At 44.0% G+C, this 27,145-nt stretch overlaps 1 protein-coding gene and 1 long non-coding RNA gene across 2 annotated transcripts in view; one reads left to right on the top strand and one right to left on the bottom strand.

Moving 5' to 3' along the window:
* Positions 1-27,145, top strand: part of Rapgef4 (Rap guanine nucleotide exchange factor 4) — a 297,243-nt gene that overhangs the window by 256,503 nt on the left and 13,595 nt on the right. Inside the window, 11 exon segments of the mRNA XM_048345237.1 lie at positions 2,925-3,013; positions 3,709-3,739; positions 4,166-4,244; positions 5,255-5,401; positions 6,709-6,806; positions 13,119-13,244; positions 13,665-13,843; positions 16,772-16,862; positions 21,018-21,068; positions 21,781-21,868; positions 22,254-22,318. Coding sequence (XP_048201194.1) covers positions 2,925-3,013; positions 3,709-3,739; positions 4,166-4,244; positions 5,255-5,401; positions 6,709-6,806; positions 13,119-13,244; positions 13,665-13,843; positions 16,772-16,862; positions 21,018-21,068; positions 21,781-21,868; positions 22,254-22,318 — 1,044 coding nt within the window.
* LOC125350553 lies at positions 163-25,503 on the bottom strand. The gene is made up of 3 exons (XR_007210765.1): positions 24,880-25,503; positions 17,954-17,956; positions 163-213 (listed from the first exon to the last, which is right to left on the bottom strand). It is a non-coding gene; the product is annotated as an uncharacterized LOC125350553 (long non-coding RNA).

Here is a 27,145-nt window from a genome sequence, read left to right as displayed (position 1 = left end):
TTTTTTTTTGTCTTTTGTCAGTCCTGAGGCTTAAACTCAGGGCCTGAGCACTGTCCCTGGCTTCTTTTTGCTCAAGGCTAGCCCTCTACCACTTGAGCCACAGAGCCATAGCGCCACTTCCGGCTTTTTCTATGTTTGTGATGCTGAGGAATCGAACCCAAGGCTTCATGTATACGAGGCAAGCACTCTACCACTAGGCCATATTCCCAGCCCCTCGAGAACACATTTTTAAAAGGTATGGTGAAAGTGAGTCTCCCTTAACCAGAAACCAAGATCCTGATGAGAAAAACCAAACTCTAGGCCATATTCCCAGCCAGTGATAGGAATTTCTAAAGACTAGTATTTCTAATGACCAGTAGCTATGCCACAGATAAGTTTACTTATGTCCATACTGTTGAATGTTTATAGCATTTTATATTTTCACCTTCCTAGAATTATTGTGCAGTGAACATTGCTATGCTATTAGAGAGATCTGGTCACTTGGTTGTCCCTAGAAGAATTACTAGCTCACTCTAGAGGTGTTTTTGAATGGAGGGAAGTAGTTAATCTTTTTGGAGGAATTATTAAGACAAGAAGCTGGAGGCCATAGGCTCATTCTGAAGGCTCACTGTTTTACCATTGCAAACATTCCTTCTAGCTCAACTGCCCTTTTCCTCCCTATGGCTGTGGCCTGTCATTTTTCATCCTGGATTGCAGATTCCTCCAATTAGCTTGGGGGTGGGGGCAGTCCTAAGATCCCCAGTGGACGCCTGAACTGTAAATAGTACTCAACCTTATATTTACTGGTTGTCCAACACATACATACATACTTGTGATAAAGCTCAATTTATAAATGAAGGACAGTAAGAGATGAGCAACAATAATAATCATAATGGCATATTCTAAGATTTTTTAATGTATAAATTATTTCTTTCTAGATTATCCATTTAATATTTCCAGACTACAATTGGTGATGGATAATGCAAAAACAGAGTTAAGGAAGACAGCTCTTCTCCCTCTGTCCTGTACAACCTAGTTCTGTGCAAGCCATAGGCAGTATAGCTTCTGTTTCAGGGTTGTTTTATTTATTTATTTATTTATTTAGGCAGTTTGAACTCAGAGTCTTGAGCTTGCTAGGCTGGTGCAATACCACTGAGCCACACCTCCTGCTCTATTTTTCACTGTTATGTTTCTTTAGTATAGAGTCTCATTTTCCATCTGGGCACATACTTGAGCCATGATCCCTTCATTTCTGGGATTGCAAGTTTGTGCCATTTGCAATCCTTGTATCCATCTTCCTTCCATGGAAATAGAGTCTCGTGGACTTTTTTGCCTGAGCTGACTTGGTACCTCAGTCAGGTATGGGTTGAGAAGGAGCTTGTAAACTTTTCTGTTCAGGCTGGCCTTGAACCTGGATCTTCCTCAGCTTCCAAGGTGGCTAGGATCACAATACCCAGCTTGTGTGTTAGCCTCTTATAGTCTGTGTGCTCTAAGATGAAGTCTCCTAAAGACACAAGTTCTTCCTTCCTCCTCCTTAATCGTGTTATTTCAAGTATGGGGTAATATACTCTGAAAATGTAAGGGATATAGGGACTTGGGGTCACGTGTTCAGCACTGAGCACAAGGCCATTTTAAGGGTATTCATGATCTCCTACGGAGGCCGCTCCTCTGGAGTGATTTGCTGCATGCTCAGACCACTCCCCGGAAGTCAGTGAAGAGTCCTGAGCCAGGGATACCAACTCAGCAAAAACTCACCAAACTCAGCTAAGTGTGGAAGGCAATACCTGTACCACAATTAACCACCATGGTGGTAAATATTAAACAAACAACAAATACTAAAATGGCATTTAAAGTGAGTAGTAAAATTTTCCTATAGCTGGGTACCATGGCTCACACTTACAATCCTAGGTAACTCATGAGGCTGTTTTGAGGATTCAGATTCAAAGCTAGCCCAGGCAGGAAAGTTCATGAGACTTTTGTCTCCACTTAACCACCCAAACAGCCAGACATGGAGCCCTGAATTCAAATCCAAGAACTGGCACCCAAATTTTTTTCCCATTAGAAAATTGAGGTTAATAAAACACTTTTATGGTCCAATACCAGTGGCTCACATCTGCCACCCCAACTACAGAGGAGATGGAAATGGGGTTGATCTCAGTCCCAGGAAACCTGGGCATAAAGTTCATGAGGTCCTCCCATCTCAACAGAAAAAAAAAAAAAATGGGCATGGTGATACGTAGCTGTAGTCTCAGCTACAGCCAGAAGCATGAAGAGGAGAATCATGATCCAAGCAAAGCCTGTGTTCAAACCCTAGAATAGCCAAAAACTGTCATTAAAATGCAGAATATAAAATGACTTGTTCCAAAACACTCGTTACATTGCCATTCACATAAATGTCACATAAATAATTTGTTTGCAGTTTGAAAATATTTTAGTAACACATATCTAACACAAATTTACTATTTAGCCAATTGTGGATGTATGTGTATGAGTGTGTGTGTACATGCTCCTGCATTTGCATGCACATGCAAGTCTTGGGGTTTGAACTCAGGGCCTGAGCACTGTCCCTGGGTATTTTTGCCCAAGGCTAGTGCTCTTACCACTTGTGCCACAGCTTCACTTCCAGCTTTTTGGTGGTTAATTGGAGATAAAAGTCTCTCGAGTTTGTCTCCCTAAGCTAGCTTCAAACTTCGATCCTCAAATCCCAGCCTCCTGAGTAGCTAGTATTACAGGCATGAGCCACCAGCACCTGGCCCATTGAACCATTTCTATGTATGCAATTCAGTGGCATTCATTTTATTACACTGTTGTGCCATCAATGCCTTTAAATCATGGTCTGGTGCTGCTTATGCAAATGAGATAGGATCTGTGCCTCTGTTGCTCTCTATAGAAGCGTGCAACCTTTGTAGTTCTTATTAAAAGCCCATGACCTTTGCCAATTACAGGAGTTTTATGTGTCTGTATCAGACGATGCCCGGATGATTGCTGTCCTGAAGGAGCAACTACCAGAGTTGGAGAAGATTGTGAAGCAAATGTAAGGAAGGGCTTGGCTTTGGGTATGCTCTCACAGGCAAGTGTCTGCCTTGCCATCAAAACAGTTCCCCAAAAGTCTTTCAATATAAATGGTCAGAGCTGGTCTTTCAATGGCTGGCTACACAGGGTTCTGATTTGTTCAGTGGGCCTAATGCACAGAAAGACCTAGAACCATGGCTAGCTGTCTTCCATCCTGAAGGGCTGCCAACAGAAAGCCTGGGATGAGAGAGACTCTCCTTTGGGGAGCCGGGTACATAAAGTTGTGTCCCTTAGGTTCAAAGCAAGGAACCCAGCAATCATACGGTAAATGTCATTTCAAGGAAGTTTCTCCTTGATGTTCTCGGTCAGAGCTGTTGATGGCAAATGTTTGTTTCCTCTCTGTGAAAACTAATGATTTTTCCATGCTGTTGTTTGAGCTGTTATTAAATAGTCGAATGAGCACACTGAGTTAGACTTTGACAACCAGGAATTTTGGCTTTTCGCATGTATTCTGCCTCGGATCCACCTGTGACAGCTGGTGTCTTTGTTGCCTTTTTGTGGTTGATCTCTGTTGTTAACATGAGGAGAACGCCCATTGCTTCCCGAAGGGATTCTGTGATTTCATCTTCTAACATAAGATTAAAGCTATATGCAAATAGAGCATTCTAGAATAACAGTAGTGATGGTGTTAAATAATGTGCTTCTCTATTCTCGTAGCTCAGAAGATGCAAAGGCTCCACAAAAGAAGGTAAGACATCGGCTTGGAGTTCCTCACTGACTGTTCCTTGTAGCATTATAGTTCCTGTAAAAGTGATGTTGTGTATGTCAGTACTAAGGCTTGAACTTAGGGCCTGGGCACTGGCCCTTAATTTTTCCCTAAAGGCTGGTACTCTACCACTGATGCCACACTTCCAGCTTTTTGCTGCTTCATTGGAGATAAGAGTCTCATGGAGTTTTCTGCCCAAGCTGGCTTTGAACCTGTATCCTCAGATCTTAGTTTCCTAAATAGCAAGGATCGCAGGCATGAGCCCCTGGCACCTAGCAAAAAGTGATACCATTTTGTATAAGGAAAATCTATCTCTTGGCTTTGACTGCTTCTGCAGTATATCTTGTCTGAGCTGCTGGCATGTGCTCATCAGCCCCCATTGCATCACTGTGATTATTGTTCTTACAGCACAGAGTTCTTTTGCAACAGTTCAACACAGGGGATGAGAGATCCCAGAAGCGCCAGCCAATCCGCGGCTCTGATGAGGGTGAGAACTCTCTTCTAACTCATACAAAGCCCTTTACCTGCTGATTCTTTATATCCAAGTCTGGTGCCCAGAGCTGACATGTTTAGCCACACTTCCTGACGCAATTCCTCCCCACTCCCTGGCTGTCACTCTCCTTTAAGGAAATATGGATTCTCCCTGGGCCTCACTGAGGCCTGGCTGGAGGTTGCTACCTCTGGGAAGAGCCAGAGGGAAGGCACCTGGGAGAAGGTGAGGCACCAAGCTTGTCTGCAGAGCAGGACTCCTGCCCAGTGAGAGCACTGTGGCCCTGAGCACATCCAGCCTCCCTCAGCTGCCTCCTGGGGGGAAGATGCCAACACTTGCTATTTGCTTGTCTAAGAGTTCTCTAATCATAAATGTTCATCAGAATGCTAAAATTGTCATTTCAAACCATAAATAAATCTTGTCATGTAAGAATTCTTCAAAAGCTGGGACTGTGTTCAGAATCCATGGGTTCAGAGGGGAGCTTGTGGGACCCGTTCTCCAGGCTGCTCAGCTAAGTGTATCTGAGCTGAATGGCTGGCCCCAGCGCAGCAAGAGGAGTGAAACAAGTGAGCCAGTGGGTAAGGCAGGAGCAGCAGAGCCTGCACAGGTGTTCCTGTGGGCTGCAGTAACCTGCTAATCAGCTTTTCAATATGGTACTTGTGGATTATCAAATAAAGACTAGGGAGAAAGGCTAATCCAGAATGCCAGCCAAACATACTTCTCATTTTTTCCCATGTCCTATTTGTGGGCTTCTCACAAATAACTGTGGACTTTTTTTTTGTTTTTAATGGAGAGTGGCAGCCATATGTGTTCCTATTCTTAAACCAATGCCAAGGAAAGCAGGGCTAGAAGTAGCCAGGCATAGGTGTAGATGCATGCACATAAATGCAACAGTAAGCATAGTGGGATCATGCAAAGGTGAGGAAATGTCTAAATACTTTGCATAGCTTCTGGTTTTCTGAGAACTCTCAGGACCACTTTCCCTCCTGATTAACATCTTTGTGTAGTTTTGTTTAAGGTCTACTGCCTGGACCACACCTATACCACCATCCGGGTGCCCATGGCTGCCTCAGTAAAAGAAGTCATCAGTGCTGTTGCTGATAAGCTGGGTTCTGGGGAAAGTCTGATCATCGTCAAGATGAGCTCCGGGGGAGGTAGCAGACTTCATTAGTACCTAGACCTTTGGCAAAATGTGGCATCCAAGCAGGAACCACTCAGGGAGTTAGTGTGGCCATTCCAGGCCAACCAAATGGATGACATGCAGGATGGGGGAGGGGGTAGAGAGGGAAAGAGAGAGATAACACCAGGAAGTTCAGTTTCCCAGTGATAACTGGATAGCCATTTGATGGGTTCTTCCTTTTTGCCCTGTCTAAATAATCCAAATGACTTCATTGATGTACAATTTTTAAATGCATATTTGATTTTCAAGATAGGAAAATTTTGAAGTTTTCTTTTTGCCAGTCCTGGGGCTTAAACTCAGGGCCTGGGCATTCTCCCTGAGCTTCTTTTGCTCAAGGCTAGCACTCTACCACTTGAGCCACAGCACCACTTCTGGCTTTTTCTGTTTATGTGGTGCTGAGGAATCAAATCCAGGGCTTCATGCATGCTAAGCAAACACTCTACCACTAAGCCACATTCCCAGCCCAGGACATTATTTTGTGGGTGCTGGTACTGGGGCTTGAACTCTGAGCTTTGCACACTGTCTTGGCCTTTTTTGTTCAAGGCCGGTGCTCTACCACCTGCGTCACACCTCCACTTTCAGGTTTTTGCTAATTAATTGGAGATAAAGTCTCACTGGCCATTTTGCCTGGGGCTAGCTTCAAGCCAGGATCCTTAGAACTCAGCCTCCTGAATAGGTAGGATTACAGGTGTGAACCACCAGCACCTGGGTTGGAAGGTTTTTCTTTCTTCCTGTTTTGTTCTTTAAAGTATTATCCATGTCTGACATATTTGTTAACTATTTATTAAGTAAGCTAATTTTTAAAATGTAGACAGAGGCTTAATCTGGTTATTGTTGCTACCTTCCAAATTATGAAATGGGTGAAAAATAATACATTTTTCAACAATATTCCTGCAGTGTCTGAACCCCTACCCTCTTAAGTTTTATAAAAATGATCTTTCTATATTCAGAGTGCTGGATAGTTAGACCATCTAGCAACTTAACTTGTTCTTATATGTGCAGTTCTTATATGTAATCATGGTCGTGTACAGAACTGGGTGAATTAACCCTGGGGTGTTCCCCTCCTTGTTGTGTGGTCATTTCTGATGGCATCTTGAGTGTCGTGTGCAAAAGCTGTGTCCTTTTTATTCAGTGGGTCCTCTCAGTCGTGTATTTTCTGCACTTGCTCTGCTCTGCATGTTCCGGTAATTCACCGAGCTGGTAATTTGTTGGTGTGATTAGGGCCGTGCAGCCAGTCTCAAATGTATTTAATAGGCAATCTCATGCTTTTTATGTTCACAGAAAAGGTGCTGCTCAAACCTAATGATGTCTCGGTATTTACAACGCTCACCATTAACGGACGCCTGTTTGCTTGCCCGCGAGAGCAATTTGATTCATTGGTAGGTGGGTGTGGATGGCCTCCTCCGAGCGCCATCTGCAATCAGGAAAACTAGTCTGTAGCTTCATTTCATACAGGCTTTGAACCTGGTGGCTAAAACCTCATGAATACTTCTTGGCGTGTTCTGCACTGCCGGCTATGGGCAAAGGCTTAGGTGTTCACTGGTGATGCTCTGAGCTTAGATCTTTCTCTTGTGGGAATCAGCACAACTGGCATCTCACAAGTCGGTTCTAACTCAGCTCACTAGCATGTCCCCAGCTCAGATATTACTAGAAAAGTCTTGGGTTCTTAGGCAAGGATAGAAATTACCTTAGTTTTCCAAGCAAGGCATTACTACCTATCAGACACCGAGGTGCTATTGTGCTTATTGTCCTTCATTTTGGAAATGCCAGAGGCCAGCACCGTCCCCTAACCATCCACAATGCTTACTCCCAGCCCCACGAAGCTTCCCACAACCTCAGGACACACTTGTGTCTTCCTGTTTATCCTATAAGAATTAAGCATTGAAGTGAGTAGGTATTAAAAGATTTTAGGAAGCTGATGGGACCAGCTCAGAGAGTGAAGAACGAAGTTGCTCTAGGCTCTGGACCCACAGGGTGTGTCTTCTAAGGAAAAACAAAAATCAGAAGGGTGAGGGATAAACTGCACCAAATTTAGGGAACACAATTTAACCACTGATACATGAATGAGTTCAAGTTTAATCACATCAGGCTCATGAGGTAACTCAAGCCTCTCCGGTAGGGGGTAGTTCCGTGGCAGAACACTTGCCTAAGCATATGGGATTTGATCCCCTGTACCATGGGAGTAGAGGACTGTCTTCTTCAGGCTAGAGTTTGGTTTTTCTTATCAGGATCTTCATTTCTGGCTAAGGGAAACTGACTTTTACCATACCTTTTAAAAATGTGTTCTAGAAGCAGGCTCTGTAGGCCAGACGAGCCTTGAACTTGAAACCTTCCTGCCTCAACCTCTGGAGGGCTGGGATTGCAGGCATGTGCACAAGACCCAACTTAGAATACTCCCTTGAATTTATATTTGTGAGAAAAACTTGCAAATCTGGCATCTGTTTCCTTTTCTCCCTCAGCCCTGGCCCCATCCTTCCTCAGCTTCCAGCAGTGTAAGCCGAGAATCACCTCCCTGTCCTTGTCACGTTTAATCATCTGCATTTATTACTTTCTAAATAAATACTTCCAACATTGAGGGAGAGAGAAAAAAGTCATAAATGGGTTTGCCTACCCTATACTGGAAATAAATGCCTTAAAGAGCCACTGTCACTTAACCTCCATTGAAGGTGCCATGTGACATGTTTACCACACAGTGCATGGGGCCTCTCTTGCCAGCTGGTTCTTGGCCATGGCGTTGAGCAATGTGGTGGATGGCAAGGCATGTGGACTGTCTCCAGCTCCCTGGGGGCAGATAGTAACTTTTAAGCTTCTGTTTATTTGCACACCACCCTTCCAAGACCTTGCTTATCTTCCATGCTGAAAGCAATTGACTACTTTATAACACATACCCTGGACATGAAGCCCTTCCCTGTCAGGGACCTGCTGTTCATGGTACTCCAGGGGGTCCCACCCATCTCTCTCTCTCTCTCTCTCTCTCTCTCTCTCTCTCTCTCTCTCTCTCTCTCTCTCTCTCACACACACACACACACACACACACACACACACACACACACACACCTGGAGCCCTTGAGCCACTTCTTCAGCTTGCTGAAGTGTCCTGGAGGACAGACCTTTTAGGAAGCGTCATCCAGATCTATCAGCGCCTTCTTGCCATGTGACTATTTTGTGCAGTGCTGGGCTAGCTTCTGTGGCCAGTGGGGCAGAGGAGTGCCCCGGGCCTCTGTCCTCATGACCGACTGCTACCTTCAAATTAAGGAACTGAGAGTCACCCAAACAGCCTGGAACAAAAGGAAGTTGAGTGTGTTAAGGGCTTGGATTCTGAGCTTTACTCTTTTGACATTTTATTTAAATGTAAATATTAGTACAAAGCAAATTACAGGCGAATTCTATTGAACTATAATTTGGCTCTGCCTTTATCCATTCACTTCCTGAGACCTGTGTTTAGTAACCGACCGCATCATTGTACGCATGGCGGAAGGTTCTGGCTCCATGAACTACTTGTCTGTCCTGCATTGGGGTGGTTCTCTAACATTCACAATGTTGGAACCAACACTTTTCTTCCCTGGTCTGACCATCATGGATGGTTTCAGTGACAAATCCTACATGGGCTCTGCACCTTGAACAGCTTGCTGTGTCACGAGGGGCACTGGTATGTAATCAGTGAGGATCTTGTGTGACAAGTGCTGTCACACAGCTAGCATGGAGGGAGTGGGGCCACAGTGACAAGAGGATGTGGACTGCATCTCACTGTTGGCTTTTACTTTGTATATTTTCATCTCTCTCTCTCCCTCCCTCCCTCCCTCCCTCCCTTCCTCCCTCCCTCCCTCCCTCCCTCCCCCCCCTCTCATTTTTGTGCCAGTACTGTGGCCTGAACTCAGGGCCTCATGCTCTTGCTGGGCTTTTTTATATCCAAGGCTGACACTCTACCATTGAGTCACAGCTCCACCTTCAGCTTTTGCTGGTTGTTGGAGATAAAAATCTCAGACTTTTTTTTTTCTTCCTTGACTGGCTTTGAACCTTGATCATCAGATCTCAGCCTTCCTGAGTAGCTAGGGTTACAAGTGTAAGCCAGCAGTACCTAGCAATGTCTCGATTTGATTTGGGAAATGGGAGGCTAGCTGCTGGTCTTCTAGTCCCTGCTTCCTAGCTTTAAGAAAGAAGTCATTTCTCAGAAAGGTCAGGGAGAGAATCCACAGGGTCTCTCTCGGTGTCTATGTCTGAGCAGCTGTCAGACACCTGTGTGCTGCAGACAGTGCAGGAACTCTGCTGCGCCTCATTGGCAAGAAATTTCCATGGCAACATCTACAAAAAAAAATGGCTCAAGAAGATACTTCCTATGGAGCTGAGAGCCAGCATGTGAACCCCCATGTCAGAGAGAGAAGCATCTTGCCTTTGCTGCTTATGGAAAATGGGATTAGCGGCCTTTGACAAGGAGCAGGGAGGCCTAGAGAGATCCACAGGGCTTTTTGTTGTTGTTATCCCTAGATGCAAGGATGAGACGCCAGTATCCATCACCAAAAAAAAAAAAAAAAAACCTTCCATCTTTCTTTCGTTTTCTTTTCCTTTCTTATTGGGACTCCAACTGGGTACTTGACACTTTCGCTCATTGGCTTGTGCTATACCACATGGGCCTTACCTCCAATCCCCTTTTTTCTTCTTCTCTTTTTTTAAATTTATTTGTGGCAGGAAGGACGAGTACTAGGGCTTGAGTATATGGCCTGGGTACAGGGTCCTTAGCTTTTTTGCTTCAAATTGGTGCTCTACCACTTGAGCCACAGCTTTTTAATGGCTACTTGGGGATAAAAGTCTTATAGACTACCCTGCTTCACTGGATTTGAACGGCAGTCCTTAGATCTCAGCCTGCTGAGTAGCTAGGATAGCTGGAGTAAGCCACAGACACATGGCCCATCTTAGTGCAAGAGAAGACATGAAGCCTCAAAGAGAAGCACTGGGATGGCAGGTAGGCTGAGTGTCTCCAGTGTGTGGGAGACAAACCTTTGGAGTGAGGGTGTTGGGCAGCCACCAGAGGAGCAGAGGGGCTGCATTCACACCTGTAGGAGGGAAGGAAGGAAGGGAGCCATGGCAGAGTCAGGCTCATCTCCAAAGAGGTCCTAAGACCTATAATTTGAAGGCTTCTCTAAGACCTAAGACCAGGTTGAAGCCACTGCCCTTTGTTTCCATCGATCACTTGTCCATCAACCCCTGGTGGGTTGTTAAGTTGTAGGGCATGGCCATCAGTGCTTCTCTTCCTCCCTCTGTCTCTTGCGTGGAGTGAGGCAAGGATGACAGCATTTAGCATCCAAGTCTGAGAGTTGTACTGAGCACACTGTTCTGTGCATTTGCGTTGCTGTAGTACTGTTGGGAAGTAAAATCATTTGGGACAGGGGGCCTCCCTGTGCCAGGCGCCGTATTTGTGTGCTGCACTGAAATTCTCCCATCTAATCCTCTTAGAACCAGCCTAGGGGTTACGACCCTCATTTACCCACTTGGCTATTAAGACCCCAATTCACGAGCACTGGAGCCACAGTCAGGAGATTAAGGGATCAAGCCAAGTGTGTGGCAGTACAGTTCTGTGCAGTCTGCTGCTCTCTAAGCTGTCACTAACCTGGTCTATTATCTGGCCTATTACAAACCCCAAACTCCTAATTGCAAAGACTTTCTAAAAGCTGCCCATTTGGTTCCCTCCTGCTTTCCGTGCCTGCCAAGCAAGTCTCTTGACAGCCTCCCCATATTTAAAAACTTCTTACCACCCATCCACTTATGATGGGCCATCTTGAATGCTCAGGGAAGCGCAGAACCACCCAAGTTTATCTGCTCCTTTTTGTTGTTACTCCAGTACTGGGGCTTGAACTCAGGGCCTTGTGTTCTCCCTTAGGTTTTTCCCTCAAGGCTAAAAACACTTCCACTTCTGGCTCTTTGCTTGTTAACTGGAGATAAGAGGCTCTTGTATTTGTCTGCCTGGGCTGGCTTCGAAGCACAATCCTCAGATCTTAACCTCTGTAGTTGTGAGGATTCTAGGCATGAGCCACAAGCACCCAGATTATCTACTCTTCTTAAAGCCCCAAGAATTTCTTCTGGGCTCCACATTCATTCCCAATACTTCCATTCATGTTCCCTTAACTGTTCATCTCTGCACCTCAGAGTCATATGTGCACACACACATTAATGCTTGAATTTAAAAATACAAGAACCAGGGGCTGGGAGTATGGCCTAGTGGCAAGAGTGCTTGCTTCCTACACATGAAGCTCTCAGTTCAATTCCCCAGCACCACATATATGGAAAACGGCCAGAGGGGGCCCTGTGGCTCAAGTGGCAGGGTGCTAGCCTTGAGCAAGAAGAGGCTAGGGACAGTGCTCAGGCCCTGAGTCCAAGGCCCAGGACTGGCCAAAAAAAAAAAAAAAAAAAATACAAGAACCACCTACATTCTGACCACGGAATTCTTTAAAACTCAGAATGTAAGATGCACTGGCAACATGATAATGATGGTGATGAGGAAGGAACCTGTATAATATCACTACTTCTTATATGAACTTGCTTCCAGTTTTTGTAGTAATGGGAATTGAACCCAGGACCTTGCCCATGCTAAGGCAAGCATTCCGCCACTGTGCTATGTCTCCAGCCCTTTGACATGAACATTGAATGTCCAAATATAGCTTACATCACACTGGAATATATTAGTTTCACTTTTGTTATTTTGTAATATGTGTATGGCTGTTTTCGTTATGGAGTTTTTTTAATGTATTAAGTATATGTTTCTTTTATATGGAGCTCTTTCATGTTACTATGCAAATACACTTTAGATAATTTCCCATAATACAGAAACAAGATAAGAAAGTGAGATGAAAACTCTTGCCTGAGTCTTTCCGAAAATAACAATTTGATCTTCTAATGCCTTACACCAAGCCTGAAGGTCATGCGAGTATCATTCTCACGGTGTTGTCCCGCCTCACACTCCAGCTGCTGTGTGAAGAAGATGGCACTGTGGCAGCTTAACCACAGTTACCAGCAGTAGTGAGGAACACTGTGGCTGGATACGCAGAGCTGCCAGCCTGCCTTGCTTTGTAACTACTTCAGAGGGAAAAAGGAGAACAAAAGTATCTAAGAACTTTTTTTTTGTAGGTGTGCAAATACTGATGTTTGATCTCAGGGCCTTGTGTTTTCACTTGGCCCCTTCCCTCTTAGGCTGGTGATCTACTGCTTGAGCCACACCTCTCCTTTTGGATTTTTGCTGGCTAATTGGAGATAAGAGTTTCACTCCCTTATCTGCCTGGGCTGGCATGGAACTGTGATCCTCAGATCTCAGCCTCTTGAATAGCTAGGATTGCAAGTGTGAACCACCAGTGCCCACCTGCTCCTTCTTTCTCTACCAGGAGAAAGGAGGGGAGTTCTCAGGGACCTCCAGGCCCAGGTATAAGAGAATCTCCACATTTCGCCCTACATGGAATCCTGCTTGCTATATCCTACACTTTTCAGTCAGTGGGAATGATTCTAATGCTGCTGATGCCTCGAATGGTGATAGTGAAGCAAGTGACACTGAGTGCAAAAACATCTTTGTCTTCTGAGTGAAATCCTGAATATATCTCCAGAATCTTTTACTACCAGAAACTCCCAAGAACATCTAGCACCAAGTCTTCATCTCTGTTGAGTTCCTGAGCTATTCTTTTTTTTTTCTTCTCATTTATCATCTACAGACTCCCTTGCCAGAACAGGAAGGCCCAACCAGCGGAACAGTGGGAACTTTTGAACTCATGAGCTCCAAGGACTTGGCATACCAGATGACCATCTATGACTGGGAACTCTTCAACTGTGTGCACGAGGTAGGCACACGTGTGGGTGCCCTGGTGGGTAGAGGTTCTGAGTGGAGTCTGCTGGCCTGGTTCAGGTCTAAGTATTTCATATGGGTAGCCATGTGGAAGCCAAATGACAGTGGATGTTTGCATACCAAGTTTATAAATAAAGCCTGTCACAAATTCTTTGAGTGTTAAAGAAAACTTCATGAGGCCTTGTTGTGCTATATATGCATGCATACTAAGCCAACGACACCTAATTTATAATTGCATATTTCACAGGGCTCAATGAAAGCCCTTCAAATCCAGAGATAGCGGGTTAGTGAGTGAGTTCACATCTGCAGAGCAGTGAAATGCAGTCTAAAAAAAAAATTAAAAACAGAAAAGCAAGGCTGGCGTTTTGATTTAAAAGCAAACAAATAAATGAAATTGTTTCCCTTTCTGTTCTAGCTGGAGCTAATCTACCACACATTTGGAAGGCACAATTTTAAAAAGACCACAGCAAACTTGGACTTGTTCCTGAGGAGATTTAATGAAATTCAGTTTTGGGTTGTCACTGAGATCTGCCTTTGTTCTCAGCTCAGCAAGCGTGTGCAGCTCTTAAAAAAATTTATTAAGATAGCAGCCCAGTAAGTATCTCCAACTTGGGAAGAGAAAATAGCCTCAGAACTGTATTTTAATTTCATTTTCTTAGATGACAACCTTATAAAGAAAAGCAGTGCATAAGAGTTTCTTATGCACAAAGACGAGTCTCGGGAGATCACAAGTAACTAGATTCTTGTAAGAGATCAGTTTCCTCTAAGTTTTTGTAAATATCTGACATCAATATTTAAAGTAAGATGTTACATCACCAATACTAGAGTCTACTCCCTGACATCCTTTGGCCCTGAACTCAGAAAATCTTCGACTTAGAAAGTTCCCTGATAGAAACTTGTGTTTGACAAGGCTCTTGAAGCCCAGATGCGAAGTGACACATTCTCACCAGTAGAGGGCAGTAGAACATGCTTGTAGAGAAGCACATCCCACTAAATAGAATAAAATCAGCAAAACCCATGAAGGCAAACTAACCTGGTACAAGAAAAATCATCTCCATAAACATCAGAGAAAGAAAACATCTTATAAATATTCTATTTAAAAGCACTTTGTGGGAAACAATTTATTTACTGCAGGGGCCAGTTAGATTTCTCCCTGACATGAATTTAATCTCCTGCTATTTAGATATGCCTGACAACCTCCTGTTTACTTCCATGTTTTTGGTATCACCACAGTGCTAAAAATAAAAAGCTAAATGTGGCCTGTGGCTGTGAGACTCCTTCCCTTCCTGAACGCAGGGAGCTCAAGCACAGGAAGGTTGGGAGAACAAGTGACCCTAGCCAGGCAATTTTCTTGAGCCAAACAGTTTAGATCTCATGCCGAGCCTGATTTCTAGTGCTAAACAAAGGAGTAAAGGCTGCGTGGGGTTTTACAGACATCAGCTTACCAAATGCCTTGAGTCATTTTGCCAAAACTGTGAGGGTTCAACAAGATACTAGATCCTTCTGATTCATATTTGACTCTCTCTTCTTGGGGAAAACTGGCTATTCAAGAAAGATTTGGTAGTGGTGCATGGGAATTTCTGGTTCAGAGTAGAGTCTCTCTCTTGTTGCAATGAACAGATGGCTTCCCAGGTTTGGAGTGAGTGGATTATGGAAACTAGGACAGGATGTGCCTTCCTGTTAGAAGGCACACATTTGCTCTTCACCTTAGCCTGGTGGTACTCAATGCAGTGAAGATGGGGAAGATGACCTCTACACAAGCAATGAGGTGGTCAGACAACTGTATATAATCTTGTTTAGAAGTACCATGGATGAGCCACTCAAAATCCCCAACAATGCTTTGGGTTTGGGTTTTTGTTTTGTTTTGTTTGTGTCTTTGTTACATGTCTCCTTGTGTTCATTACTAAGCTGAGGTTGCTCTGATCACACAGCCTAACTGGAGAAGGTTTAGACTTTCTTAACTCCAAGGTTCACAGAATAACATAGAAACCTAATGGTCCCTGTGTCTATGTGACTTGATGACTTTAGCAAACTGCATCATATTCTGCTTAAGCTCTGTACCCTGTCCAGAGCTTTAGGAAGCTGATGGGAAGGACGGGGGCAGCTAATTATCTTTCGTTTGCCTACAAGGAAACTGAGGCATGCAGAATAGCACTGGTGAGCTCTTCATTTATTCTTTTAAGGCCACACAGGCAAGACAAAAGCAAACATATGTCCATGCAGTTACTTACTGCCTTCATTCTTGCTTTCAGGCTTTGGCCTGTGATCCAGTGCCCTCGCTCTAGGCAGGCCTTGCTTGTTTTCTCATGCCAGGAGCAGCCATGCTAGTTTCTCTGGCATGTCTTACCATTTTCACACAGATGATTGAAGAATTATACGTCACTACTTCCGTCTGAAGAACATGAGCAGCAAATGCAAATACTTCCCTAGCCTTCTTCCTGTCCATTGTAGGATTTGAACAGAGGGCCTAATAATTGTCCTTAGCTCTTTTGTCCAAGGCTAGCAGCACCACTTCCAGTTTTCTGAGTTTTCCAGTTTTTTGGTGATAAGAGTCTCATGGACTTTCCTGCCCAGTTTGGCTTTGAACCATGATCCTCAGATCTCAGCTGCCTGAACAACTAGGATTACAGGTGTGAGCCACCAGCACCCAGCTTTCCTAGCCTTTTACACATTTGTTAATCCAAATGGGTTGCATTTATGATGCAGTTAACTTAGATGGCCATATTGATTTAGGGTGGGTGAAAAGAGTTGTGCTTACTGCCAAAAGTTGTTTCCTTTTTCAAGGACCTGGTCTGATGAACTTGAAGTTGGAGGTTCTTTTTTTTTCTTTAAGTTAGACCAAATAACTGGGCTAAACATTGCCATTATTCTAATAAGTACTTGAGCCTTTTTTTCATTCCCAAGCACATAATCCTAAAAGCTCATAGTAGTAGAGGTACAGATTCAGAAAGATCTGCTTCACTGACATCAATAAAACACCATGAGAAAAAAGGTTGTTTTCACTTTGTTTCTTTAGGTCCCCCTGCCAACTTTGAACTACTGGAGATTGCATGCCTAGCTCACAGGAAGCACTTGTGTGGCAGGTAGAAGCCAGGCGGCTGAAGCATTTGTACTTTTAGTTTCCTCTCCATCTGCAGGAGCATGGCCGTCTCCAGATGTGAACATTTCCAGGGGCGTGCCTTTTCTCCCTTTCCATCCCAGGATGCTTTCCTGCAGGCCCACCTTGGGGTTATAACAAATTTGGGATTGTCATAACAGCTCCAGGGGAGGTGTCTTTAAATTACTTCTCAAAACCCAAGCCCCAGTGGTAAAACGCAGCAGCTTTCTACCACGACAGTGACAAATCAGACATCAGAGCATGGTCACCCAAGCAGAACTTACACCATGCCTTATAGCTACCCTTGCGTGTGCATAGAAAGGAGTCCTGACAAATAGTAATGACTCGCAGAAAATAGAATTGTGACTTGAAAAATATCACTCAAAGGTGGCATTTTACTCAAACATATGCCTCTTATGTTCCAGTTGTAAAGAATACAAGAATCTGAATTCCTTTTTTGCCATCGTCATGGGACTGAGCAACGTGGCTGTGAGCCGCCTGGTGCTGACGTGGGAGGTAAGCTGCCGCCCAGGTCCAGCTGTGACCGGAGTCTTCAGAAGAAAACCCCTAGCTCACCTGTGAGCTTTTATTTAGAAACAGCACTAACACTGCTATGACAGTGGAAGAGTGGGACTCTTGGAGGGAGGTGACTTTTCTCCTTTGACCACTTGCCTTCCCAGCAAGTGAGAACTGAAAAAGATACTGTCCTTTTGTGTATGGGAGAAGGAAACTGGGGGTGGAAGGGGGGTCTTTGTTGTTCTATCTATACACTGTAAACAATAATAAGCCCCAGCTTCTAAGTATACATAACTTGATTGGATGACTGCAAAAGAAGTTTTGTGCATCGATTCAGTGAGCTCAGAAATGTCTGTTTGTTCGGCTATGCTTATGCTTGTAATCCCAGCTACTTAGGAGGCTGCGAGTTAAGGATCATGCTTCAAAGCCAATCCAGACAGAAAAGTCTGTGAGATTCTAATCTCCAGTTAACTAGCAAAAAGGCAGAAGTGGAGGTGTGGCTCAATAAGTAGAGCTCCAGACTTGAGTAGAAAAAGCCAAGCCACAATGCAAGGCTCTGAGTTCATGCCCTACTATCAGCACATGTGTGCACACGTGCACACATACACACACACACACACACACACACACACACACACACACACAGGAAAAGAAATCTCTTCTTGGGGCTGGGGATATGGCCTAGTGGCAAGAGAGCTTGCCTCGTATACATGAGGCCCTAGGTTCGATTCCCCAGCACCACATATACAGAAAACGGCCAGAAGTGGCGCTGTGGCTCAAGTGGCAGAGTGCTAGCCTTGAGCAAAAGGAAGCCAGGGACAGTGCTCAGGCCCTGAGTCCAAGGCCCAGGACTGGCCAAAAAAAAAAAAAAAAAAAAGAAAGAAATCTCTTCTTGCCTTGTCTTTCTTTCAGGCCCTAGGACTTGAACTCTGGGACTGGGCACTGTCCCTGAGCACCTTTTGCTCAAGGCTAGTGCTCTACCACTTGAATCACAGCTCCACTTTTGGCTTTTTCTGTGGTTAATTAGAGATAAGTGTCTCACAGATTTTCCTGCCAGGGCTAGCTTCAAACCTCAGTCCTCAGCTATCAACTTCCTAAGTAGCTAAGACTCTAGGCATGAACTCCCAGGGTCCTGCTGCTTGTTGAAATACGATATAAGCTTCCATTTTTCTTACCCAATTAGACATTTTACACCTAGGAAAATAGCTATCCAGAGGCCAACTGTTCAGAGCAGCTGAGTACAAAGTGTCTCTAAATCTCCTGGCAGACTTCTCTCTGTGTAGAGGAACAGCCTTTCCTTGTAATTTTTTTGGGGGGGCGGGGGTTAAAAGTTATGCAGTTGTATTGTGAATTTCTACATCAAAATAGGATGAGTGGTTTGATGATTGTTCAAATGTCTTCACTTTTTATTTGCTTAATAATGAAAATGGGCTTGATCCCTTGCATGTAGCATATAGTTGAAGAAATACTAATCTTGAATAGAACATCCACACAAAAATAGACTCTTACTAAAAATAAAAGGCACGTGTAAGTGGAATACACATACACGCACACAAAAGAGCAAGGAGTGTTTAATAGTGACTTCATTTGCAATGAGCTACTTCAAGACAGCTGTTTGCATCTCCATATGTTTCTCTTGAATTTTTTTTCCTGTTTCCCTCTTGAAATGATTTTCCTTCTCTGTCCCTCCTAAGTATTTCCATTGTTTCCAGGGCAGGTCCTCACAAGTCCTCTATCTTGGGTTTCTCTTAAAATTCCAGACAGATGCAGCACAGAGCAGCTCATCCCCTGAATATAGGCATGAGGGAACTGGCGAGGCCTGTAAGCCATCCAGCTGCCTCAGCCTCCAGCGAGCAAAAGGACAGACTAAGCACTGCCGAGAAATCGGAGCAGTGGGGCCATTGTGCAGCCCCCGGCCGCACAGCCCCAAGCTCTTGGAGTCTCAGGAGACCTGGGGTTCCCCTCAGACAGTCTGCTTTCCTCCACCTGCTGCAGCTTCTCATCTCCCCAAATGAGTTGTTAGGGAAAAAAAAAATCACAAAAAGCCCAAAGCCTCCTGGGAGAATTAGGGAGGCCAAGGATAGGTACCATGTAATGGCAACCAAATAGTGTGACCATAGCATGTGGGAAATACTAGCTAGGTCTCTGGAGGGAAGGCCCAGCCAGCAGAAGGACAGAGCTAATCAGCCAGTTAGTAGTAAGCAAGAGGAGATAGCTCATGGGCTGGTCCTTCAGCCTCTCCAGGATAGGGGTGCCATGAGTCTCTAAGCTTCTCCTTTCATCAATACATGATGCTAACAAGAGAACATTAGCCTGTCATCATTAAGCCTTTACTTTTTAGGAGTGAAATGTGATTGTGTAATTCTGTAAACAAAGCTTTCCTTCATAGGTATCGGTTTTTGTGTGTGTGTGCCTATACTGAGGCTTGAACTCAGAACTTGTCACTCTTCCACTTGAGCCACAGCTCCACTATGGGCTTTTTGGTGGTTAATTGGAGTAAGAGTCTTTTTTTTTTGCCAGTCCTGGGGCTTGGACTCAGGGCCTGAATACTGTCCCTGGCTTCTTTATGCTCAAGGCTAGCACTCTGCTAACCTGAGCCACAGAGACACTTCTGGCCTTTTCTATATATGTGGTGCTGAGAAATTGAACCTAGGACTTCATGTATACGAAGCAAGCATTCTTGCCACTAGGCCATATTCCCAGCCTCTGGATTAAGAGTCTTTATGTGCTTTCTTTTCCTGGGCTAGCTTCAAACTGCAGTCCTCAGATCTCAGCTTCTTTGAGTAGCTAGGTTTACAGATGTAAGCCACTAGTGCCTGACCTTCATGAGTATCTTTTACTTGATTTCTCTCTCCCTATTTGCTGAGAACTTCCCCAGGGCTTCCTGTACAGCTCCAACAAGCACCCTGGTGGCCACATGAGCAGTCTTAGGAGTGGTACCTGACCTCAAGAATCTTTGGGGTGCACGACTTGCTCTTTCTTGTATCAGAATGGGAAATTATCAGATCTCTACTGGGTTTCACCCTGTCAGAAGACATTCAGCTATACCTATAGCTTTATCTATACCAATAGATCTACAGATGTAGGGAATGATGTTAAGCCACGTGCCAGCCTACAGACATGAGCAATCAATACATTGTTGGCATTAGCAATTTTTTGTACTGTAGCAGAGAAGTCAGACAGACATGATGTTGTGGGAAGAAAAGCAAAGAACGTGTAAGTAGAATGAGAAGGTAGGATAGGAGGCAGGGTGTGAATCCTACCCTCTGGTGATAATCAGCCACATGACTTTGGGGGAGCCATTTAAAGTGTATAATTCCTTCCATTTGTAACAGGTTTCAACTACTCAGACAAATTTTTATTGAGCATCTACTAGGTACTCAGCTCTCAATGAAGTACTGAGGAGATAGCAATAAAACAAAAACTGATGAAAAGCTGTGTTCTCACTGTAGTTCCTATCATAAAGGAAGGGGAAGAGTAAAATAGTTCCTAAAGTTTATTTAATTCTAATAGTATCAGGTTTCGATGTCTGGTTGTGGCTGGGCTCTAGTGGCTCATGGAGGCTCTAGTGGAGGCTGTTTAGGAAGCTAGGATCTGAAGATCAAGGTTCAAAGCCAGACTGAATAAGAAAGTCTATGTGACTCCTATCTCCAGTTAAACACCAAAAAGCAAGAAATGGAGCTGTGACTCAAGTGTTCAAACACCAGCCTTGAACAAAGTGCTCACTGCTAAGCTACAGTGCTCAGATTCTGAGTTTAAGCTCTTGTATGCACGCACGCACACATATACACACACATTCTGATTGTAGAAATAAAAGAATAAAGGGTGGGGGGCTGCATCAAAGGTCCAGACCAATTAAGGTTTCTGGAATGCAATCCTGTTTATGAATCATTCTGCCAAGAAAATGCTATAAAAGCAGTAAGACCAAAGCATTCAGTTTCTCTTGGTTCAACTAGATGAAAACTTTTAAAAGGCAAGTTCTCTCTGTTCTAGAATTTTATCCTCAAAATGACAGGACAAGTTACAGTTCAGCTTGTCTCCGAGATGTTTGATTAAGAGCCAAAAGAAATACGTGTCCCTAGAAATGGTAACTCACCACACATATCTAGCTATTGAATCTGACATATGCATGTGGCATTTTCATTTCATTAACAGAAACTGCCAAGCAAGTTCAAGAAGTTCTATGCAGAGTTTGAAAGTTTAATGGTAAGTGACAGTGGCTCTTTATGCTGTTCACTGCATTAATCCAATTTCTGATGAGCTGAATTGAAGTTCTCATTTTGGAAATTTTATCCGTCCTTGTATGACTTTAAGAAGTTTATGAGCCCTTTTAGTGCTGCTAAAACAAGCATGTCTGAGTAATGAATGGCACCCACAGGAACTAATGTAAAGAGGACTTATGTCCCACATAAGGTCAATTTGTGTAACCAAGAAAAGCAGCATAATGAGGCCTTTCCCAGGTTGACCATGGGCTGCAAGCTACACCTCTCCTGGCTTGCCAAAATTAGGTCTCCCCATTGGCTGGGAAATGTTCACAGGCAGGAAGGAGTGAGTGGAGCTCGCTGGATAGATGGGCTGGTTTCAGAAGACAAGTTAGGACGGAGGTGAGCTCACCTCCCAAGGAGGAGGCTGGCATCAGGGAAGAGGAATGTGGGTTGAGATTTGCTTTACATGTTTCCTACTTGCTTTCAAATCAGTCTCTCTCCTCGGCCCCAGGCAGGAAATGTCCTTTTCAACCAGAATGGGACTCAAAAGCAAAATAGTATCTTAACCCTATGTAAAGTTGTTTTAGAAGATTAAGTGATTTGTTTAACCAGAGCTATGTTGGCTCCAAAATATCCCTTAAGGAAGCCATGTGTGTAAGATGGTGGTGTCTGTGTCATTTGTCATTGACCAGCTTCTCTTGGTCTCCCCCAAGGATCCTTCCAGAAACCACAGGGCCTACAGGCTGACAGCTGCTAAGCTGGATCCTCCTCTCATTCCATTCATGCCTCTGCTCATTAAAGGTAATCCTAAGAAACGCACAGGCCAGGCAGAGCTGAGTTCTTGAGGAGTGAAGATTAACTACACCTGATGAGATTGAGCTCGTGGGACCCACACCTTCTGCTCCAGTTCTGCCCAGACTTTCTGAGAGTCAGAAGACAACTGGAGGAGCAGGGACTCATGATGTGGAAACCCTGTTAGGGAAACAGAGGATTCAGTTAGAAATTTTACTAATTTCAGATAAAGTGGTTTAGAAAGTTAAACACCTAACAATAAAGAAACTTATTATCAGCTTTTCTTCAGTTAGTGTTATGCAAATCCACTTGCATAGTCTAACAGTGTGATTGTGCTTTCTTCCTCTGACATATTTCGGTTAGTGATTCGAATGTGGCTTTTATTTCCTTACAGATATGACATTTACTCATGAGGGGAACAAGACGTTCATTGACAATCTAGTAAACTTTGAAAAAATGGTATGTACAATATTATAACCTTAACCCGCCATGGGTTTTTTTTTAAATAAAATCTGCATTTGTATTAATAAAGGAAATAATTTCCATATAGGCATCTGTGTTAAAAGGTAGTTACACATAAAGGAGTTTTGAAATATTTGGTTCAAATTGGCTACCTATTTAATTCTGTCAGTTCTCTTTTGTGAAATTGAACAGTATTTGTGCTGTGACTCCTAGCAGCAGCAGCCTTTACACTGGTTGTTTCCATCTCTGGCTGCCTGTTGCTAAAGAGCACAAATGTGCCGCAGTGACTTCTGGGTTGTGGTTGTGTTTTGTAAGGTTCGTGGAGCTGGGGTGCCCCAGCATGCCTTTGAAGTGTTGATCTGCCTAGCTTGATGTGTAGGTAAATGCAACTCCATAGCAGATCTTTATGATGATGTGTTTGATCTAAATAGGCAATGCTTATCCCAATCAAGTTCACCGAAGTTCAGGGAGGGGACTTTGGAAATCCCTGTAACAAAGAAAATTTCACAACAAATGTAGATCTAACACGCACTCGTATTTGGTATTGTTCAGTCATAGTCCTATATTGCATCCTACCAACAGGATTTTTTTTAAGTGTTGTCTAGTGTAGATACTTTAAAGTTCTTTTCCTTGTCTTCCATAAAAGCAGTGAAGCAGGTCATGACGAAACCTTTCTTTAGCTACAGAATGGAAGTTAATGTACTATTCCCTCATCTCTGAATCCCTTGGGTGGGGTGTGAGTGTGTTTTAGGACCACATGGGTGAGCATTTGCCGCAGGGTTGATGCTCAGTATGAATGTGGCATTGGGGGAAAGAGTCATGAAAGTCACCCCTTAGTTTCATCACTTTGGAGTCACCCTTGAATGCCTTCTCTGTGGGTTGAAAATGGGGACAATGCCCGGTCTTTCTTAGGCTCAAAAAGATGTGGAACATGAACAAAGAGAGGGCTCAACACCAGCACAGGTTTATGTGGAGGGAAAGAGCTGTAGATAGGAGCCTCCAGCCACAGCCAGAGATTCCTTCCTGGCTCACAGTCTGAGGTATTTATAGTGATCTGAAGGAATGCTGGTTGTCCCATGGGGGTTGGTATGAAAGTAACTTGGTGAGACACAAGTAACATGTGAAAAGGTCACAGCTGGAGGTCAGGAAGAAGCCCCAGGAGGCGGGGTGTTGGGAGCATCTGCTCAAGGCCCTCCTTGACAGTAAATATTGAATCTGGTACCAGTCACATGAGTTCAGCCAATCGAGGAGAGAGTGTGGTGGGAGTGTTAATAAATCAAGGTACTAGTCTGGAGCCTCAAGATAAGGACATCTGGCTGTCTGGACCTACCACCCTGTCTCTGAGTTGATGATAGCTCCAAGACATACAAGGTTTCCTGTAAGTCATGAAGAACTGTGGAATTCTTACAGCAAAACTGCCCTTCTAATTTGTTTCTAATCAAGGTAGACTCTAGGAGAATGTGAAATACCCTAGCAGGCCTGTAAGGATACAGCCAGCGTGTGGGCTCTGGAAAAGAGCCTAAGGTAAGGAAAGGAAGCACAGTTCTTGCTGGGCATTTAGTTCCTGTGTCTTAAGCTTCTTAGGATATAGCATTGGAGCGCGCGCACATACACACACACACACACACACACACACACACACACACACTTTACACTGGTGGGCAAGTCATTTTTCAGTGATTTTCTTCTTCAACTCCCACACCAACTACAAGTTTGAACATCTCCATCTCTGTGGCAGTTGGATGATTTTTTTTTTAATCAAAGAAGAAATTCTTTGTCCCTACTTATTAGTCTGGAGAATTAAACAATTTTCCTGCATTCCACTCTGCCCACTTCCACTATAAAGGAAAAAAAAAAGACTTGTTTTTCCAAAATGAAAAATTGAACAGACTGAGAGCCCTGTAATCCTAGCTACTCAGGAAGCTGAGATCTGAGGATCAATTCAAAGCTAGCCTGGGCAGGAAAGTCCATGAGACTTTTATCTCCAGCTAACCAGCAAAAAGCTGGGAGTAGAGCTATGGCTCAAGCGGTAGAGCTCCAGTGTTGAGTGAAAAAGCTCAAGGATAGCACATAGGCCCTAAGTTCAGGCACACACACACACAATCAGCAAGTGGATAAAATAGCTTCTGAACTAGAGAGAAAGAGAATCAGAGGTTGCTAAACCAGCTGTTGAAGTATGAAATACACACAGATGCAGGGATGTGGATGTCAGAGTTTCCTAAAGAGCTGATGGCCTTTGGAACTCTGGGTCACCAAAGCTAACTAAGTAGAGCAAGCAAGGATGGCAAAGTACACAAAGCCAGTCTCTGAGTTTTTAGACCTGTGTCCCACCCACAAAGGAAAAGCCAAGATGGCCGGGGACAGGTGCTTCTCTGTTTTTGTGTTTCATTCCTGCAACAATGGGATTCTGTGTCAAGCCTTGAGCAAATGGTCTTTACCACCCTGCTCTCTGGGGCAGCCGCTAAATAGCTTAAGATAGCATTCACATTCTGGTTCTCATACAAAAAAAAAAGTGGTGGTGGGGAGCAGACATCCTTTTATTCTTACTCCAAGAATACAAGCCCAAATTAATGATGGGTTGAGCAAGATGATTTTCTTTCTCACTGAAAAGCTGAAGTTGGTCACGGCAGCAGCATTGCTGTGAGAAGCAGGCAGGGGTCCCCACTCCTCTCTGGCCAATTCTTATGGTCTAAGATAACAGCCCACAGTATCCCCATTCTAGCTACTGGGAAGGGAGACAGGAGGGCGGAGGCACGCTGCTTCTCAATGGGGATGGGGAAGAAGTTGTCCTCACCACTCCCTCCCATTTCACTGGCTAGAAATGTAATCCCATGAAAGTGTAGTGTGGAGGTCAGATCTGGCCAGCGCCATCATTGGCCACATGGGAGTTGCACTATCTAGCATCTTGTCTTGATGGTGTGCCTGAATTCCTAAAGGAAGGGAAATCCCATCCCCAGGTGATGGGTGTTCCTGAATCCCTAGAGACAGGTGGGCACTTGACCTATAGGTTATTGAACCTGTCAGTCAAGTGCCTGGGACTGGGAGCTTCCTGTGACCCAGCCTCCTGACCCGACCCTATTTAGGCCAGCTTGGGCACCATCACGCCATGGCATGTGCCACGTGTCTCTGTTTGCTTCTGGTGTCCTGTCTCCTGGCTCGTCTCTGGTCATCATAGTGTCCCAAGTCAGTTCTCCATTGGAGCTGAATTGGCTTGTTGGTATTGTTTTTGTTCTTCCCTCTCTGGCCTGTTTCCTGAAAGTGTTAAGTGTATTTGTGGGCTGCAGGCCTTTGTAGGAACTGGCTGCCTGCAGACTGCTAATACTCTAATAAAAACTCCAAGATTCGATCCTTTAATATGTGGCTCCTTGGATAATTAACTCTATAACAAAAGTAAGACTAGCAAAGGTAGCCTTACTTTGGGTATCCCCACTAAAAGCTAAGGATTTCTATTAGTGTGAAAGTGGAGAGGGGGGAAAGATATTGAAAATACTCGCAGGCCTCTACTCCTTCATTTGATAAATCACACCATGAGCAGTATGTGCTTTCAGAAATGTCCTTCCATGAGTTAGATGGTACTAAAAAATGAAATGGGTTTAAAAAAAAAAGATTTGATTATGGTTTCTAAAACTGACTTTGCTCAATCTGGCACTGTTGCTAACTTTCCAACCTTTCCACTTCATAAACCACCTTGCCTCTGCCTCTTCATCACTGCGACCACTGCTGCTGTCCCTGTGTGTCTTGGGAAAAGAAACCCTCTTCCTTTTTAGATTGATGCCACTGCCACTTTCCAGTCATCTATCAGTTTGGTCCAGGTGTGAGCAGCGCTGGCAGCCTGTGTGGGGCTGGTAGGCTGTGTCCTCAGAGGGTGGCTGTCCCTGTCCCTGACAGGGACAGAGCTCACCAGGCTAGCCAGGAACACAGATGCCTTTGCTTGGTGGTAGTAATGCAGCCACATCAAAGGACCATGGAAACTCTTAAGTATTTTTATTTTGAATGTCTTCACCCTTGAGGAATGAAATGAGGATTAGCGAATTTGTTGCATATTGGTTTTCAGGATTTATGGATGCGCACAAAAGAGAATTCACATTCTGATCCTCATGTGGAAAAAAAAAAAAGAAGGCAGACATTCTTTCATTTGGGGAAACATAAAGGAATATTCAAAATTGTTTGAATAAAGCCCTTCATAGCTTTCTATGGCATGTATGAATATTTATAACACTTAGAAGGTAGACTGCAATGGATTAGAGGATAATATGCTGGCCGCCTGCCACTATCCCAGGCTGCATAAAGCATGCCAATAGGCACAGTTAGCGCTGTGTTAGGAGCTTGGTCTATTTCAGAAATCCCCATATTTAGGTATATTTATTTATAAGTATGACTTTAAAGTCATCATTTTATTTGGAATAAGTGGCATAGGGCAAACTTTTAGATTTGTGGAAACTTTTAACAGGAGTTAATTCATTAAGAAAATTTTGGAATACTTCTGTTTTTGTATCACTAGGTATGGTGTTACACAATTAGCAACAATTGGGTTTTTTTTTTTTAGCCACAATAATATTTTGAGATTTGTGGGGAGAGTACAGGACTTGGAACCTCAAGCTACGGAGAGAGTAATAGTTCAGTAAAAATCTGCATGTTCAAATCTACTCAATTCCCAGACCTTACCAATCCAAAGGCAACCTTTAAAAGTCCTTTAAGAGTTTACCTCTTTATATGAATTTTCCATACCAGACTTAATACAGGTTCTCCACCATGTGCACTCTAAAGCAATACAACACACAGAGTGTCCAAGGGAAGGTTTTCACTAGGAAATCTTCAAAGCAG

The sequence above is a fragment of the Perognathus longimembris genome, chromosome 4 (assembly GCF_023159225.1).
Source record: "Perognathus longimembris pacificus isolate PPM17 chromosome 4, ASM2315922v1, whole genome shotgun sequence".
Classification (NCBI taxonomy): domain Eukaryota; kingdom Metazoa; phylum Chordata; class Mammalia; order Rodentia; family Heteromyidae; genus Perognathus; species Perognathus longimembris.
The sequence above is the reverse complement of the archived record's forward strand: the minus strand, read 5'-3'. Positions and strand labels throughout refer to the sequence as shown.